This window comes from Lytechinus pictus, chromosome 5, assembly GCF_037042905.1.
Source record: "Lytechinus pictus isolate F3 Inbred chromosome 5, Lp3.0, whole genome shotgun sequence".
Classification (NCBI taxonomy): Eukaryota; Metazoa; Echinodermata; class Echinoidea; order Temnopleuroida; family Toxopneustidae; genus Lytechinus; species Lytechinus pictus.
Window position 1 is genome coordinate 54,889,705 of NC_087249.1, and position 18,070 is coordinate 54,907,774.

The 18,070-nt window shown below is 37.8% G+C and overlaps 1 protein-coding gene across 1 annotated transcript; it reads right to left on the reverse strand.

Annotated features, from left to right (window-relative positions):
* Nucleotides 1-1,094: 1,094 nt before the first annotated feature.
* On the reverse strand, nucleotides 1,095-9,986 carry LOC129261071 (protein artichoke-like). The gene has a single exon (XM_054899103.2). It carries the CDS (start codon nucleotides 9,973-9,975, stop codon nucleotides 6,511-6,513), a length of 3,465 nt encoding a protein of 1,154 aa, XP_054755078.2. The 5' UTR covers nucleotides 9,976-9,986; the 3' UTR covers nucleotides 1,095-6,510.
* Nucleotides 9,987-18,070: the final 8,084 nt, after the last annotated feature.

The window sequence follows — 18,070 nt, forward strand, 5'->3', positions numbered from 1 at the left end:
CCCCTGGAGACTGTTTTCAGCATCAATGTCTGGGGTACGTATCATCAACATTTTCATTGGACAAGTTGTACGATCTGACAACTTTCCTTGATTCTGATCGGCTGAGATGCACTTGTTACTATGGTAACTGTCGGATAGAACAGGACTTGTAAGATATTCAGTTCATTTTATGAAACGCTTCCCAGATCACGTACCTTCACTGGACATGCAGGACGTGTGTAGTGACCAGCAAAGAAGAACATGAAGAAAAGCCACCACCGTCACATCCACTTTGTCATCCCATCATCTAATTCCCATGACCACTACCAAAATACTATCAACATCGCATCTCTTCTTCTCAATTTTCCAATCAACTTAATTTTCAACGAAATCTTACCATCACGGACCTCCTAGCTAGCTTGACTGTGTCATTGCCATAGTAACTATCGCTCTGGTTATAGAACACAACAAAGCATCACCACAATCACCATCTCTAACATAACTTATCTAACACCATTGTAAAATATAATTCATTCCTTCTTAATGGTATGCATACAAATTGACAAGCAGCACTTACTGAAAGGGTCAATTTACAAAATTAATTAATTAAATCTAACAAAGCAATAATATTGAAGAGTAAGTATTTGATATCAAAACTTATGTCTACTTATGAATGAATACTTAAAAAAAATAATCATTCATATCCTTATTAATTCTCGATCTGTTGCATTTCAAAACGAGGGGTAAGGGACTGCAAGCTACATTACATACTGTGTAAAAATGCTCCATGAGGGTAATTATGTGTCCAACCAACATTGAGCATTTCTTTTTTGCATTCATATTTATCCAGTGTGATGAAAAGTTTGCCTATTCTAAAGTAATTGCTGCTTATCTTTTAAACTTACTGGACAATATGCTTCCTGCATTGGGTAAAATACTGCCCAAACTTGGTTGGACACATACATGTAATAACCCTCGTGCTGGTTAAAATTGTATTGACTTTATTTACTTATCCCCCCCACCATTCCACACACCTAAACCCACAAAAAAAAAACACCCTTCCTCATCATCACGTCAACACATAAACGAAGATATCAGACACATATTAGGGGTGATTGTGATTATATGGTGACATTTAATCAAACATTTAATAATAATTTCTGGTGAGTAGACAGTGATACAATACATCTGACTGCACATAACATGTTTTACTAATCGTTATCCATAATTCTAAGTGACAACTTTCCTGGCGACAAATTCCCCGCGTGCCATATTTAGAAGTTAGCGCACCTCAGAATATGCCTAAAAAGGAATGTAGGAAACATCACTGCCTCGCTGATGAGGGGATAAACGCGTAATGAACAAATTTTTTGAGGAACAAAACATGACAAAAAAAATTAGCGAGAGAAGCGAGATTTATTTGGTCTTCTTAAACAATTTTGCGATATAATCATATTCAACATAATACTTTCCTTCCATTTTATTTCCTTTTCTCCATTTCTTTTTTTCTTAGTTGTGAAACTATTTTTTTTTTTTGGGGGGGGGGGGGCGCTAAGCCCCCATACGCATAAGATCTTATTCATTTACAGGGAAGCCAATTCAACAATATGTTGGTCTCCCATCGGGCCATGTGACAATGTACACATCTTAACATAACAATTATAACAATTCATTTACATAACAACATAATAACAGAGGCATAAATTAATAAATTGATCTGATTAGGTCACCTAATATTAACATTTTTCGATTCCCATAGATAGTTTGGTCGGCTTTCAGAATCTTAGTTTTAAAAAAAGATATAGTAATTGAACGGAATTAAAGTACATTAAAGTCTAAATAGGCATACCATAACGAAGGAAAGGGAATAGGGAAACTGTCATAACCGATAATGAATATTTACAATTATCTTTATGCTCTCTTGTATACATACTGCCACATATGGGTTATGTTCTATCGCAAGGTTAGTTATGTTAGAATATTCAACATTGAAACTTAACCACAGCTACATATTGTATACGCTTACAAGCAATCCAATCTGCTTGGTTTATATTATGTGTAGTGCGCGAAACATATCCATGAAAGTTATTTCTGTGAATACAAAGTAATTGATGGATACAATGATTGATTAAGGCTTCATATGATTATGCAAAACCTACAATGTACTTCCCAAAATATATACATATTTCATCAAAATAAAGAACAATAAATAGCAGTCGTAAGAATAATTATGATGATTATATTAACCAAAATGATAGATGTAGTAGTGGCGGTAGAAGTAGTAGAAATAGAAGAAGTAGTAGTAGTAGTAGTAGTAGTGATAGAAGATGAAGAAGTAATAGTATTAGTAGTATAGTAGTAGTAGTAGTAGAAGTAGTAGTAGAAGTAGTAGTAGTAGTAGTAGTAGTAGTAGTAGTAGTAGTAGTATAGTAGAATTACGAGTAGTATAATAACAACCTTACGGAAAATGACAGCGTTAACAGCTTACAGCAACTTTTTTTTTTTTTGGGGGGGGGGGGAGATATACATGTTTCCACACATAATCGCATTTTTATAGCATATCATGCTTCACCGTGCCACAATAGAAAGTACAATAATTATGATACAAACGTGGTGGACATAACAAGGTGATATGCACAAAACTCAATTGAGAATCATTAATCGTCAATCATATTTTAAGTTAATTCTAATAGTAATGGTCTTACACAGAAAAAGAATCCTATCTTATTTTTCAAGGCAAGTTTGGGAGATGGAGCGGGGTAAGCCTTTCGTTTTTTTTAGTCTGTTCCCTATTGTAATTCGACTTTATTCAACTTTATGTTTGATATGCCTGATGAAAGAATTTGCCACTAAAATAAACACGTAAGTAAAGAAATAAATAAATGAGTAGGCCTATAATGCGTGGATTAATGAAATGTAAATAAACTAGGGCCCACTATACAATTCTAAATAACTAAAGGAGAACATTCTTCTACGATTGATTGCATCGACTACAATGTATAATTTAATCGCAAAAATCAGCGTAAGATCAGTCGCTTACCTTTGTGTTACGGGACCAAGGGGGGCGTTTCATGAAAGGACTTGTCGGACGTTTTATCCGACAAGTCCCATTTTATCCGACAGTTACCATAGGAACTGTGCCTCTCTGCCAATCAAAATCATGGAAAGATGTCAGATCTGACAACTTGTCGGATGAAAATATTGATGAAACGCTTCCCTGATCTAACTCAGCGGCGTAACAGGGGTCGGTGGCCAGGGGGGGCAAGAGCCAAAAATTTCCCGGTCATATCATTGAACAGGCAATGGCGTCATAAGGCAAAAATTTTGAGGGGGCGATATGGCGTATCGGGCAAATGTATATATATATATATATATAAGCGAGCGAGCGAAGTGAGCGAGCAAAATTTTTTTGACATCTTTATTGCAAAAAATCAAATTTTGTGATAGATTTTAACATAATGTTAAAAAGATGATATCATATTCACCCTCCTCTCTTTCCTCTTTTTGACTCTTTTTTTGTACGCCACGGTGAACAGGATTTTTGTTGTGAACTTATGATTGTGAGCATCAGGGCGAAGCTCTTTATGCTTGAGGGGGCCGAGTATGGCGCTTTTGGCAAGAAGTGGCTTAATATAGGTCCCGAGCGAGCGAAGCGAGCGAGATAAAAAATCACCTTTTCATGAGAATCTAACATGAAGATAGATTTTAACGTGATATTCAGAAAAATATAATACACTTTCCTTTCTTTCCTCATTTTGTTTGTTTGGTTGTAGAACTTTTGGGGGCCATGGTCCAAACTCATCCATATAACAGTGCTTTATGGGTGGGGTCCAGGGCAGAGCCCCGGAACCTCTTGATATCAAAGCCATTTTAAACCTTACAGATGGCCACTGTTTTTAATCAAATTGCGTGTATATTTATATAGCTTTAACACAACACATAAATTCAATGCATTTGTGTATCGCAATCATCCAAATATTGTGAGGGGCACACCATAGCAAATGTGGGAAAATTTGTAAAAAGTCGCCAGCGAGCGAAGCGAGCCAGAAAAAAAAAGGCATGTTAAAATGAAATTCTAATTATGTGATAGATTTTTACATCATTATAGCAAATATCATGTCATATATTTTTTTTCATTCATCTCATTTCGCTGCCTCCTTTATTTTCTTTTATTTCCCCTTGGCTGTGGAACCACCCCCGGTACACCAGTGCTTCAACGTAAAGCTTAATGTAGGAAGGGTCCATATATAGGGGCCCGTTATAGAACTCATTGTAGATTACAGATGAAGAGCCCCCACTGCACGGGGTCTTGACTCTTGGACAGAGCCTTTGGAGATTTAGCAAGTTTATGATAGACTTTCATACGACATTATGCTATATACCATCCATATTTCTTCCCGCTCGTTATTTCAATCCTCGGCAGCCCGGTAGTGTACGTTATCTTGTCCCTATTCTTTATTTTCCAATTTAGATTTTGGCTAATTCCATTCTGCCTTTATTTCCCGCTTTTGTTTGCCTTTTTGTCATCTTTAATTTATTTCCCTGTCTTACTAATCATGCTAATGTATTTGTATATCGGGGCGAATTGTTCTTTGTCACTTGTTCTTTTTCCTTCCTTTTCCCGTTATCTTTCCGTTTTCCCTTTTTCATGTTTTTTCTTAGTTTTCTTTTCCCTTTTCCTTTCACTTCCCCCCTTTTTTCTTTCCTTTCCCTTTCCCTTTCTTCCCCCCTTTTTTTTCTTTTTCCCGTTTTTTTTTATTTTCCCGGTGAGCTCCGCCAGGGGGGGCAGCTTGCCCCCCCTGCCCCCCCGCCTGTTACGCCACTGATCTAACTAAGTTCACGTGATCACCGGGCAACTTATCACCTAGGGTGTGTGCAGCACAAAGGCAATGATGGGGGCTTCCTAAGTGCAGACAACAGTAAACAAGTTGCATAAACAAGAAGCCAGAAGTCAAGTTTCAACGTCCATTAAAATTGAATGACAAGAAAAAAAGGAGGTCCCCAATAACACTAATAGCAGAGGGGACTTAACTAAGGTTTAGGGAAACTCCTGGGATGGCATACGACACTGCCAATCCCAACCGTACAAAACTGAATCATTAGGACCTGTCAGACAGTAACGAGGAAATAACTTCTTTCGACAGGATCGAGAAGCCAAAGCAATACCATCTCTTGAACATTAGGGAAAGTTCAGGTCAAGCTGCGACACAAATACAAGTGGTAGAAGGATGCATAACTATATACGACAGTAAGATAGATGGACAAACTCCAATATGGTCTTTGTTGGTTTGAAAGATGTGTATGGCCTTATGTCGAACACGATGAAACCTGAACCCTGCTGACTGAGAATAGCAACATATCATAAAACGCAGGAGTAAATATTTCACCAGGCTGCTAAAGAATGGTTCCAAGATGGACAAGTGCAGACTACCAAGATATACTTCAGCGTCCAGTCCTTGTGTCACTGTCTTGATGGCACCCACCACTGACAGAGGTCCAGAAAGCCAAGAAGTAACTAGAGACGGGGAAAGCACCATATCGTGATGTAGGCCTATTATCCCTGGAACTCTTCAAATGAGGAGGTGAAGCTATTTTGAAAGAACTTTCTGAGCTCTGCAGGAATGCAAGAATGTCAAAACTAGCACACTGCGCTTCTTTATGTGACAACCACAGATCTATCTCATTGCCAAATATTGCAAGAAAGATCAATGTCCTTGGAACGGTTGTCCTGAACTGACCCGCACAGTACACATCACTTGTTGGGAAATGAGACGGTAAGCATGGGTTTAGGCGCACAACGAACATGGTAATTGTGGCATTTAAAAACCCAACTAGAATATCTACAGCATCTATATTACCTGACAAATGCTTTAAATACTAACAACTGAGAGGGCATGTGGGTTATCCTGCCCAAGCTAGACTGCCCATCAAAGATCGTCGGGACCACCCAATCATTACACCACGACATAATGGCTCGGATTGTAGAAAATTGCAGTGTCCTTTCTCAACGCAAGGTTATACGACGCCTATATGCTCTTCAGCCTCATGTTTGTTATCATGTTCTGGGCCTATAATGTTCTCTGATGCAGTCTGATGTTGTCACATTTCGGTACTGATATGACTGATACCTCATTCCTCAGGCACATGTAGCCAAAAAATCAAAGTCTTGGACGCCCTTTTGTGAGATTTTTTTGTGGTATATACAACAAACAGAAGTGACGCTTCCTGACCGAGCCTCAGATTGAGACTGAGAGTACGACCAATTGTATCAGTGTTAGCTTGTGGAGACCTTTACGTACTCTGTAAATTAGGTGGGAAGCTGAGAATGGAGAAAAAGTTTCCAAAATATTCGCAAAAGCAAGAGCTTTGGGGCAAGCTACAGACACTTAATTGCGTTGGGCGTCAGGTTTTTTTTTTCTCTGTCATAGTTGATGCTGGATAGTTTACGCTATTTTTATATCAGCTATCAATTAAATGATCTGTTCATATTCGTTGTCTTTTTAAGATTTTTTTGATGAAGTGAGTTTCATATTATATAGTGAACACTATCATAATATTGAACACGACACAAAACATCGATAATTCTGCGTGAATGGCCTCGGAGATCTCTGAAGACGTTGATGGGAGAATTTCCCCGTCTGATGTTTGCCTTTTAGCTCCAGGATCATGATTGACATCAGTGACTGCCAATGTCTCCATGCTAACTTGATAATCAATCATGACGCTTTGGGTAGGCTTAATGGTTGCCCCTCTGCCAACGATATTGCGAATGGTGTCATTGGTGGGGATGTTGATACGTACATGAAGGTCGACAGTCAAAAGTGCCGAACCTTCAAAGTTTGTTGCATTGCACTGATAACTTCCATACTCCGTGTCTGTTATTTGTTTGATCAGCAGTCGGTCATCTGTAGATACTTGTATATTTGTACCATTCTCGAGCTCTTCTTCCATGTTCACCCATGTCACGTTGACACCATTGAGATCACGCAATGGACACTCCAAGCTTACCTGATCTCCGGTCGCGGCGTAGGCTACAGACTTGGAAGGGTTTAGTTCCGGTTTACACTGAAATTGCTCTGGAGGCACGTCAGCAACGTATTCTCCCAAAAGTCTCAACGGTTTCTGACACTCCACGTCACCTTCTGGGAGATCATCACCAAAGAGTCCCTGATTTTGTTTCAAATGTTGAATAAATTTTACCAGAGAGCAATTACACTGGATGGGGTTCCCGGTCAAATTGATTCGGATATTGGACTTGAGGCCGTCCGTTGTCTTCATCTCAACACCATCCAACTTGTTGTTGGTGAGATCAATCGTTTCCAAATCATGCAGACTGTCAAACAGGTTAATATTGGACCTCTGCAAATTATTCCTGCTTACATTCAAGTGCTTCAGAAATGAGAAGGTATGAATGAAATCTCCGTCCAGTACATCAATATTGTTATTACTTAAATCCAGCACCTTCAGATCTCGAGTTCCACTCACATTTCCGAAATAATCACCTGACAATTCGTTGTGAGATACATCGAGCTCAAAGACTGTGCTGGTATTGAAACTTGGAATTTTGGTTAAATTATTGTGTCTCATTTCAAGTCTATTGACAATCTTTTCCTCAGGATAAGACAGACTTATGCTATCTGTGCCCTTTAGACAGGTCACGTTATTCAACATTACATCTGGAGTCACAAAGCTGTTAATACTTTGGAATAGTCCTGTCGGAATCATTTGTATATCTGTATTTGAGAAATCAACAGACTGTATGCCAGAGAATGAATGAAACGTTGTTTCGTTTATAAATCTGAGCGGGTTGTGAGACATGTTTAGTTTGTTTAGACTATACTGGCAACTTTTGAAAGTCATAGAATCAATCGCAGATATGCGATTCCCATCAAGATGAACTACACTGATAGACTTAAACACATGACTACTCTCTGTGTATTCATCAAACGCAAGGGAGAAATTAGTGAGCATATTGTAAGAAAGGTACAGATTCCTGATAGATCGATGTGCATCAAACGTTCCGATAATGATCTTCTCGATCAGGTTGTATGATAAGTCAAGCACGGTAAGCTTGGAACACAATCTAAATGTATCTTTTGGAATATGCCTAATTCGATTATGTCGTAGGTTGAGTTCTACAATATTTGGAATGTGATTCACGAAAGAGATGTTGGGGATGAGATTGTGTGTTAGGATCACATTCTTCAGCCTTGCCATGGATACCTCGCCAATTTCTATTTTTTCTATCTGGTTCCTTGAGAGATCGATGTATTCAAGAGACATGAACTGCCAATCAGTTGAGATCTCCGATATATACCCTGAGCGAAGTTCCAGCCTTTTAAGATTATGAGCCGTCGTAAAAATCTGTGGAGACACATCTTCTGCATTACGTATCGATAAGCTAGTCAAACTAACAAGAGAAGACAGAGCGTCATTTGCAATTTGTACAGAGCCGTTGTCATTCTTTATTGAAATATGGGTTATGGGGATGATTCGCCTGTTAGGTGGTAAATAAGTGATCGACGTTCCGTTCAACGACAGTCGACGCAAGGAAATCAAAGTTTGCAATTTGTTCCACTCGAATATACGAATAGGGTTGAAATCCAAATATAACTCGAATGGCCAATATAACAGCGGGAAATTGGGAAATGCCTCTAAAACGTTTTTACTCAGATCAAGTATAGACAATTTCATACAGCCTCGTAGACTTTGTACATGTATTTCCCGAATCATGTTTTCAGATGCATTTAGATAGGCCAACGATGGCATATTCTTGAACGCCTGTATGTCACTTAGCTTGTTAGACCCTACATCGACATTCTTAAGACTTACAGAATGAGTGAAAAAACCTACTTGGATATTCTCTATCTTATTGTTTTGGAGAAAGAGTGAAACAAGACGAGGGTTGTTGCTAAGAGGTCCCAGTTCTGTTAACTTATTACCCTCTAGAGACAAGTACGTCAGTAGTGGGCTATTTCCAAGAGCACTGCCGTCCAAATATTCTATCGCATTTTCTGCCAAGCGGAGCGTTTCCAACAAGGGGAAGGCGGACATCTCGCTCAGACGTTTGATGCTATTATGACTGAGATTTAGGTGGCGTAGTGTCTCTGAAGCATGTAAGCTGTTGAGATCCTCAACCAGATTGTTGCTGGCGTTCAGATTCTCTAGAAAGGGAATCCCCGAGATATTTGTGAGATCATTGATCTGATTGTTGGACACATCAAGGGTTTTCAATGCTGGAACATCTTGCCACATAGCTCCATCTATTTGTTCGATCTGGTTAAAAGCCACGTACAGTGACTGTAGACTTTGGGATACAACATTGGTAAGATGGGTAATAAAGTTCTTTGAGAGATCCAACGTATCTAACATGCTCAGGTCCTTGAACGACTCTTTGTGAACCATCTTGAAGTTGTTCCGACTCAGATTCAGCTTTTTCAATTTGTCATGACTAAATGTGAATGAATTTATGAAATTTCCATCAAGTTCCAATACATCGAGTTGTTGGACATCAAGTAAGGATCCTGTTGTAAAATTCTTCAAGAAGTTGTCACTTAGTGATAGTTTTATCACTGTTCGAAGCCCGTGCAATTCGGATGTATCTCTCAAGTTGACCTTTGCCATTTCAAGAATTTCTAGGTTTGGTAAAAGACTCAAGCATCCCGCCTCGATACTGGTGATAGGATTATCTTCGATTTTGATCATACCAAGGCTAGTAGCATTGCGGAACGATCTATGGGTTAATGTCGTAGCTTTTGTCTGGAAAGCAAAGAATACTAAAACCTTATGCAGCATGGTTGGGAATTCCTTGATGAGCAAGCGATTGCATCGGACAATGACAGTCGGATTTACCATGCGAAGTGAGAGGCACATGCATTCCGTCTCTACAGGGCATTGTTCAATTCGACCATAACTGACAGGAACAATGAAAAGGATGAAGAAAAGAGTGAGTAGTAGGGTACACCGTCGTTTCGAGGACACCCAATGGATGTCCATGATGACAATAGACCTGAAGGCATGAAGCATGAGAAAAAGGGAAGGGAAAAGAAGGGTGGTGAATGTCAAGTCTTGATCTTATTGATGCTAAATAATTTCACCCTGTTTGTTTCCATGATACTTAAAAAGGAGAACTTTATTAAGAGCATATTACCACCATATAGTTCTAAATGTAAGACTCACGATGATACCTTATTTATAAAGGTCTCCCACATTTCAAAATGTATTACGTCGATATATGTATATATTTTTTTTTTCTGCTATTTGGTTTAATAATAATAAAAAAATTATCAGGTATAAATTTATTTAAATTGGATTATTAGAATGTATATATGCATATGTTATTCAATAGGTCATTTGCTTATTGTTATGTTATGCTATGAAAAAAATGATTACACTTGTATATAGTTTTGTTATTGGAATGTGGAAATAAATAAATCAAATCAAATCAAATAGAGTTGGACGTTTTTTCCAAGAAGCGAGTCAAAAAAAGTCGAAAGTTTAGTAGGCAACGCCATGACAAAGGAGTTACACGGGGGTGCAGCAATATCAACCCTATAGAGAAGTTTACACCCAATATGACGAAATAATGATAATAATATATGCGCCATTTATCTAGTTGCGCATATCAATTATTAAAGGCGCATATATTACCCCAGCTTTAGCTCCAGCTGTATTAAGTCGTTTGGTGCATTCAAGGAATCAATCATGCCGGGTACCCATTTAACTCACCTAGGTTGAGTTAGGTTGAGCACAATGTTTTTTGCTGAAGGAAAATACGCCATGGTTGGGATTCGAACCCACGTCTCCATGATTGAAAGACAATAGTCGTAACCACAAGACCGCGACGCCCCCACGAAGGACGCCGATAATTTCGCGTTCGATAAATATTGGAAATTGTTCTCAGCTACAACAAGAGCTGAAAATTGCCTGTAGCATGTATCCAAAAGTCTGAAGTTCATACAGGATAAGAATAAAATCCACTGTACACCTAAACAACACTACTGATGTGTCAATGAATAGCAGTGCCATCACCCACTTCATAATTATTTCTCGTGTGAATGACAAGATTGTTCAAATATTGTTAAGAAGGACCGGTATCGAGAAGCATAGCGTTACTCCACCAAATTCACGTCATATCCCAAATCATTTAACAACATGCGCATGAACCCCCCCCCCCCCGAAAAAAAGTGAAAACCAAGGGCAAATGTCATTCAGGAGCCCGTTCAATAAAACTGTTATACCGGGAATAACAAATTTGAAATAAAAGTTACTGAAATCGTCAATCGGTTGATAAATTTGTTAGGCTATAACAAATCTTTATGAAACGGTATACCAGTGGCGCGTTTCATCAACATTTTTGTCCAGCAAGTTGTCAGGTCTGACAACTTTTCTTGATTCTGATTGGCTAAGAGGCACTGTTACTGTGGTAACTGTCGGATAAAACAGGACTTGTCGGATAAAATGTCTGACAAGTCTTTTCATAAAACGCTCCCCAGATCAATGAACTTTAATTTTTTGGACAGTACTGGTATCAACCACGAAAAATTTAAATTTTGAATTTTCCAGATAATTTTCAAGTTATAATTTTTTTTACAACCGTGTAGCCAGGTTTTTGAGGGGTGGATGTGGCTCCCTTTCAAAGTGCGAAGCTTTAGATGTTTATGCATGTTTTCCTTCAGCAAGAAATTTATCCACACTGTGCTGCACTCAACCCAGGTGAGGTGAATGGGTACCCGGCAGGATTAATTCCTTGAATGCATGAGCGCTGAATGGCAGCTCGAGCTAAAGCCGATGTAATAATAATAATAACATCGCGCCTCGGAAAAGACTATTTTTAGATAGATGGCGCTACATAAATGCCTATTATTATTATTATAGGAAAAAATGACCCCTTTTTTCAAAATAGAAAATACCTTTGTTCAAAATAACTGTGCCCTTTTGCGAAATTAAATACATTTTTGAAGTACAATATAATACATTTTATGTTAGAAAACCACATAATTTTTTACTCGGGCTTCGCACTCGCATCAGTTATTGTTTGGTAAGGTACTTTCCCTGTTTCTGATTATAAAATGCTCAGAATGTCCAGTTTTCAGGTTGGAATATCACACATTTTCAGCTCGCACTTCGCGCTCGTATTATTCGATTGGTGAAATATATATCCTATTCATGAATCACTTAATGCCGTCCTTAACAGGTTCCTTTTCCGGTAGGTATAATTGTTAAAAATTTAAGCTCGCGCTTTGCGCTCGCGTTATTATTTTTTTTGCTCGGAATGCTTAATTTTCATTTCTTATCGAAATTTCTAAAAGTTTGAGCTTGCGATTGGCGCTCGCAACCTCTTACAAGGATGCATTTTTACAGTAATTAGGCGCCAAAATTAACCAAAAAGTGAGTTTTACAACTTAAGATTAAAAAAAAGCCTAAATATACATCTTATCATGATCAGAAATCACTTTAAAAAAGGCTTTGCTCAACTAAATTACTACAAAAACACATGACTTCACGCAGATGAAATTTTTATGGTGAAAATATCCGTTGCAACGTAATGTCCATTGACATATATGTACTCTTTTTGGCTTTACCCCCCAAACAAAAATCCGTTCCACCGTCCCTGCCTTCCCATCCTCATAACTATACAGCAACGGTGTTTCTAACCCCCACCCTCACGCTCGCCCTTCCAGTTTTCCCGATGATTTCATTTATCGGAATAACGAACCTCATTTCATTTTTCGGATTAGGGAACCTTCGGAATAAAGAACTTTATTTCGTTTTCGGGCTTACGAACCTTCGGAATAACGAACCTTATTTAGCTTTCAGACTAATGAATCTTCGGAATAACGAGCCTTTATTCGTTTTCGGATTAACTCTGGAATATTGAGCATTCGGAATAACGCCACGAATGTTCGGATTAACGAACCCCTTTTCGTTTTCGGATTAACGAACATCGAGGTATAGACAATTTACGTATTTCGGAATTATGAACCTTCGCATTAAAGAACATAATCCCTATTGTTCTAAACAATAGAAATATGAATTATGAATATTCTATTGTTCTAAACGATATAATATGAAATATTAATAAAGTTATGACATATGGATCGATAAATATGAAATATGATTATGAAATATGAAATATGGAATATGATTATGAAATATGAAATATGGAACAATAAATATGAAATATGGATCGATAATTATGGAAATATGGATCAATATGGATTATCCCTTAAAACAATAGCGATATGGATTAAAACCTTAAAATAATAGCAATATGAATTAAAACCTTAAACAATAGCGACATGGCTTAACACATTAAAACAAGAATTCAACAAGTCCTGACAAGTGTGACGTCATAGAATGGCGAAATGAACGTGCAAAACCAATGACGTCATAGAGAATTGCTCAACACCGATGAAATCATATCCATAAATAACGCGACTCAATCAAGCTCCACGCGACTCAATCAAGCTCCAGCGGGGCAGCCACTCCACTCCGATACAGACGTAGTCGCGCGCAATATTCTTGTTTATTATTACCTAATTTACATGAATTATGCAAATTATAATTTAAAACAGAGTATTTTTTTCATGAATCCTGAACTGTTTTTAAAAAAACAGCAACTAATACACAATGTCTACATTCTACATGAAAGATCGTCAACCCAGACAATTCACCTCTTGGTGCAGATGCGCAGGTTGGACCTGTCAATTTATTTTTACCTTCGCTTTTCAGTCAGGTAGATGTGATGCTCAATGAAAAATTGACGATATGTGAAAGATTATTTTTTAAAAGTTTAGTAAAAATAACTTAGAACATTTTTGTGTTTTTTGCCAACTGCAAACTTGTAGACAAGTCTGCAAGTTGTAGACTTGTCTTCATGAATTTGCCAACTGCAGAGTTACCATTTTTTAAGTCTTGTGTTCTGTTCTTTTTAGATCTGAAACGGGGCAGTACTTGTACATCACTTTACTGACTGGTAGAGCGTATAGTGTTCTGCCACTTTATAATTTGCCAACTATACTTTGGCTTTGATTATTAAACTTAAACCTTGGAAATTCATCCCACCCAATATTTATGTACCTATAGTCTTGCCTCTAATTTTACAAAACTAATGTGTTTGTTAAATCGTCAATAACTGTGGTATAATTTGCAAACTAACAAGCTTGTTCATATTGGGGGAGGACCAGGGGCTTACTTTGTGTGTTATTATAGCTCCATCTGTTTTGTCCTTTGTATTTTGCTGACTAGTAGGGCTCTAAGCCTGGCTACATGGACTTGGATTTGCCAATTGGTTGTCTTTACTCTAAAAGTCTTAACCTTCTCCGAAGTTAGTACCCCTTTTTTTTTTTTTCCTTTTCTTTCTTTCTTTCTTTCTTTCTTTCTTTCTTTCTTTCTTTCTTTCTTTCTTTCTTTCTTTCTTTCTTTCTTTCTTTCTTTCTTTCTTTCTCTCTCTCCCCCTCTGTCTCTCTTTCTTTCTTTCTTTTTCTCCCCTATCCTCCATTTTGCCAACTGGTACATGATTTTGCCGACTGCCACGAATGTTGGGGGGGTGTCACACCCCCCCATACCCCCCCTCTAGCTACGGCCCTGTACACCTTCTCGAAGTAACAAAGCGTCGCCATTGCCCTGGGTAACAGATGAGGATGGTCCTTTATTTCGAGACTCTCGGAGAGCAATATGTCTACAAATAACTGCAGATTGTCGGTCTCTCGTAGACGCGTGACGTACAGACCTTGAAAGTCATCCTGCTGTTTTATCCTTTGACATATGATCCTTAGTTTGGATAGCTCCCTCTCCTTCATCTCAGGATTCAGCTCCAACAAAATCCCTTCTATCAGAACAAAGGGGGTGTCATCATCGGAGGAAAGCCCCTGTCGACGTCCATGGCTCGGTATACAACCTGCACTGCCGCTTCGATTCCCTCCAGATGACGGGCTATATTCTTTCTCCTGGCTTCCAATTCCTCATCTGTCTCCCCTTTCAGAATGAATTGAAGATGTTCCATGTACAGTCTGCAATCGACCACGTGGGGGTAAAACTGCTCCACCTTCTGAGGGTCCAGGTAGCTGACTGTCTGGTGTACCATGTGTTGTGGGTCGGATGATGGAAGGTAGCTCGATATGTCGTCCGGTTGGTTTTTGAGGCTCCACTGTGTTTCTATTATCATCAGGTACTCCGTCAGCATCATGAGTTCGACCTTCTCTACCGTCGTCTGCACATCGTGGCACCAATCGTCTGGAGTTTCGGTCATCTTGTATCATGTGTGTTGGTCAATTATAGAGAGCAGTTTCGCAATGAAGTTCATGATACCGATAACCCTTTTATACGTTTTCTGACCCCACTATAAAACTGTAAGTTACTATATTTGGTTCTCTCTTGACATGGTCCAGACTTGTTTGGATGTATCTTTTACTTTCTTCTTGTTTTAATGGTTATTTATGGATATGATTTAATCGGTGTTGTGCAATTCTCTATGACGTCATTGGTTTTGCACGTTCATTTCGCCATTCTATGACGTCACACTTGTCAGGACTTGTTGAATTTTATTTCTTTTCTTATTTATTGTTCTGCCTGATGATATTACGTCATTTGTTTTTCATGTTTCGTCACTCTATGACGTCATTTGTTTTACGTCACACTGGTGACGTCATTTGTTTTCGATGCGTCCATATTCTTATTGTTTTAACGTGTTAAGCCATGTCGCTACTGTTTAAGGTTTTAATTCATATTGCTATTGTTTTAAGGTTTTAATCCATATCGCTATTGTTTTAAGGTATAATCCATATTTATATAATATTGACTGGCATAGAATGAGATACAAACCTATATTGCCCGATGTGAATCCAATATTGCCCAAGCCGAAGGCGCGGGCAATATTGGATTCAGAGAGCGAAATATAGGTTTGTATCTCATTCTATGCCAGTCAATATTATTATTATTACCTATATAGTAAATTGATTCAAAAAAATTCCCCAAAATCTGTGTTGATAAATTTCCCCAAAATCTTTCCAAGGGTCTCTTTATCCAGTGTCTCGAAATCGCCCGGAAGAGATTTTTCAGGCAGATACTCACGGAATACAGCAACGGCCTGTTTCGTAGACTTTTTGGTATTTTCAGAGTCTTTGTTTTCACTATATTTTCTAATCTGTTAGAAGTAGCCATTTTTTCACGTCACATACCGGTACACACCGCGCATACACATTAATTTGTCTATGTGCATGGTATGCATCGCACTATGCGCTGCGCTGTATAGAGCCGCGCTGCGCTACAACTGCGGTCTCTTCACAAATTGGTTCCAACCGGATTTCGCGAATATTGCCCGCTGTTAAATTTACACACAAAGTCAATGGGAAGTCCCGGAAGAGAGAAAATACGGCACGATATTGACCGCTGCGAAATCAGAGAAAGCAAAATATGGATAATGATTGCCACGGAGAAACACTTCATATAGGTAATAATGATCCATATTTCCATAATTATCGATCCATATTTCATATTTATTGATCCATATTTCATATTTCATAATCATATTTCATATTTATCGATCCATATTTCATAACTTTATTAATATTTCATATTCTATTGTTTAGAACAATAGAATATTCATAATTCATATTTCTATTGTTTAGAACAATAGGGATTAGTTATGTGACTATACGTACACCTTTACTACTAACATTCGGAATAACCATGGACCTATGAAAAGATGGACGATTAACGCGAGCATTTCTTTGACCCAATGATAGTCACCGTCACCTGGTTATGCGCATCTTAATGAGAACATACAGGTGTTGTAACAATAGCAATTACCATGACTACCAAGGGTATCTGATCACTCAAAGACGGAACAGTTTCCCGGTCTTGATTTTTGTTGGCTGATCCCCTGTTTCAGTATGTGCCTTTCAGTCAATATGCTTCATATATGGATCAGCAAACTTGAGAAGCAGACGATTTTTATGATATAAAATATGATATTATTCGATCCGCTAACTACCGCTCACACATAAGGACCTCAATAACATTGAAAGATACACGATCTACACATGTTATGTGCCACGTATATCTGGAATATTATGGAGAAACTTGGGAAAATTGAATTTTAAATGGTAAACAATCAATCACGATATTGCCTCTATATTAAAATATGCAGACATTTCTCCAAATAAAACACATGGAACTAAGATTAACAAAGGTAAACAAAAACTGCACATCGATTATCCATTATTTCATTGATTTTCTATCAACTGCGCATATAATTTGTGAAATATAAATGTCCAATCACGAACTAATTCAGTCCCTTCTCACGGTGACGATCATAGGACCAAAGAAGACTAGTATGAAGAGAATGTTATTCAGATGACAATTACCGTCACCTGTTAGTGAATTCATTATCTAAGCGATGAATGTCCATCTCTTCATAGGTCCATGGAATAACGAACCTTCGGAATTACAAAGCGTAACCATTTTTTTTTCCACAGTTGTTATTCACTTATTCATTAAAGTGTTTTCATATTAAGAATAACATATTTAAATACAACTTTTCCTGTTAACATAAAACAACGTATAAACACATTCAGGAACTTAGATTTAAATACCAGCCCAAAAAAGTATTACTGAATATATTCTAATAATAATGCATCGTTATTTCACCATTTAAGTAGAAATGAGAGTCATCGAGCTGCTCGATGACTCTCATTTCTACTTAAATGGTGAAATAACGATGCATTATTATCGAGCATAAAATTTTGGATGATTATATTGCAGTAAGTAGAAAATATATGATATGCAGAGGCCTAGATCATTTTTGACAACTTGAAAAAGTCATAATAATGCAATGTTAATATATATGTTAGCATTGGATAGCACTATAAAACCAAATAAATTGGCCTAAAAATATTATTAAGTTAGAATCGTCAAATTTTCAGAGCGCTTTGCGCCCCTAAGTCTGTATTATAATTTTGGGCGATGAAAATTTTTTGACATTTTTTTCACTTTCGCCTCTCCATCCGAAACATATATCGAGCCCCAAGCATAAACACAACATACATATCACTAACATAAATAAAACGTAAAAAAGCTGACGGAAGTA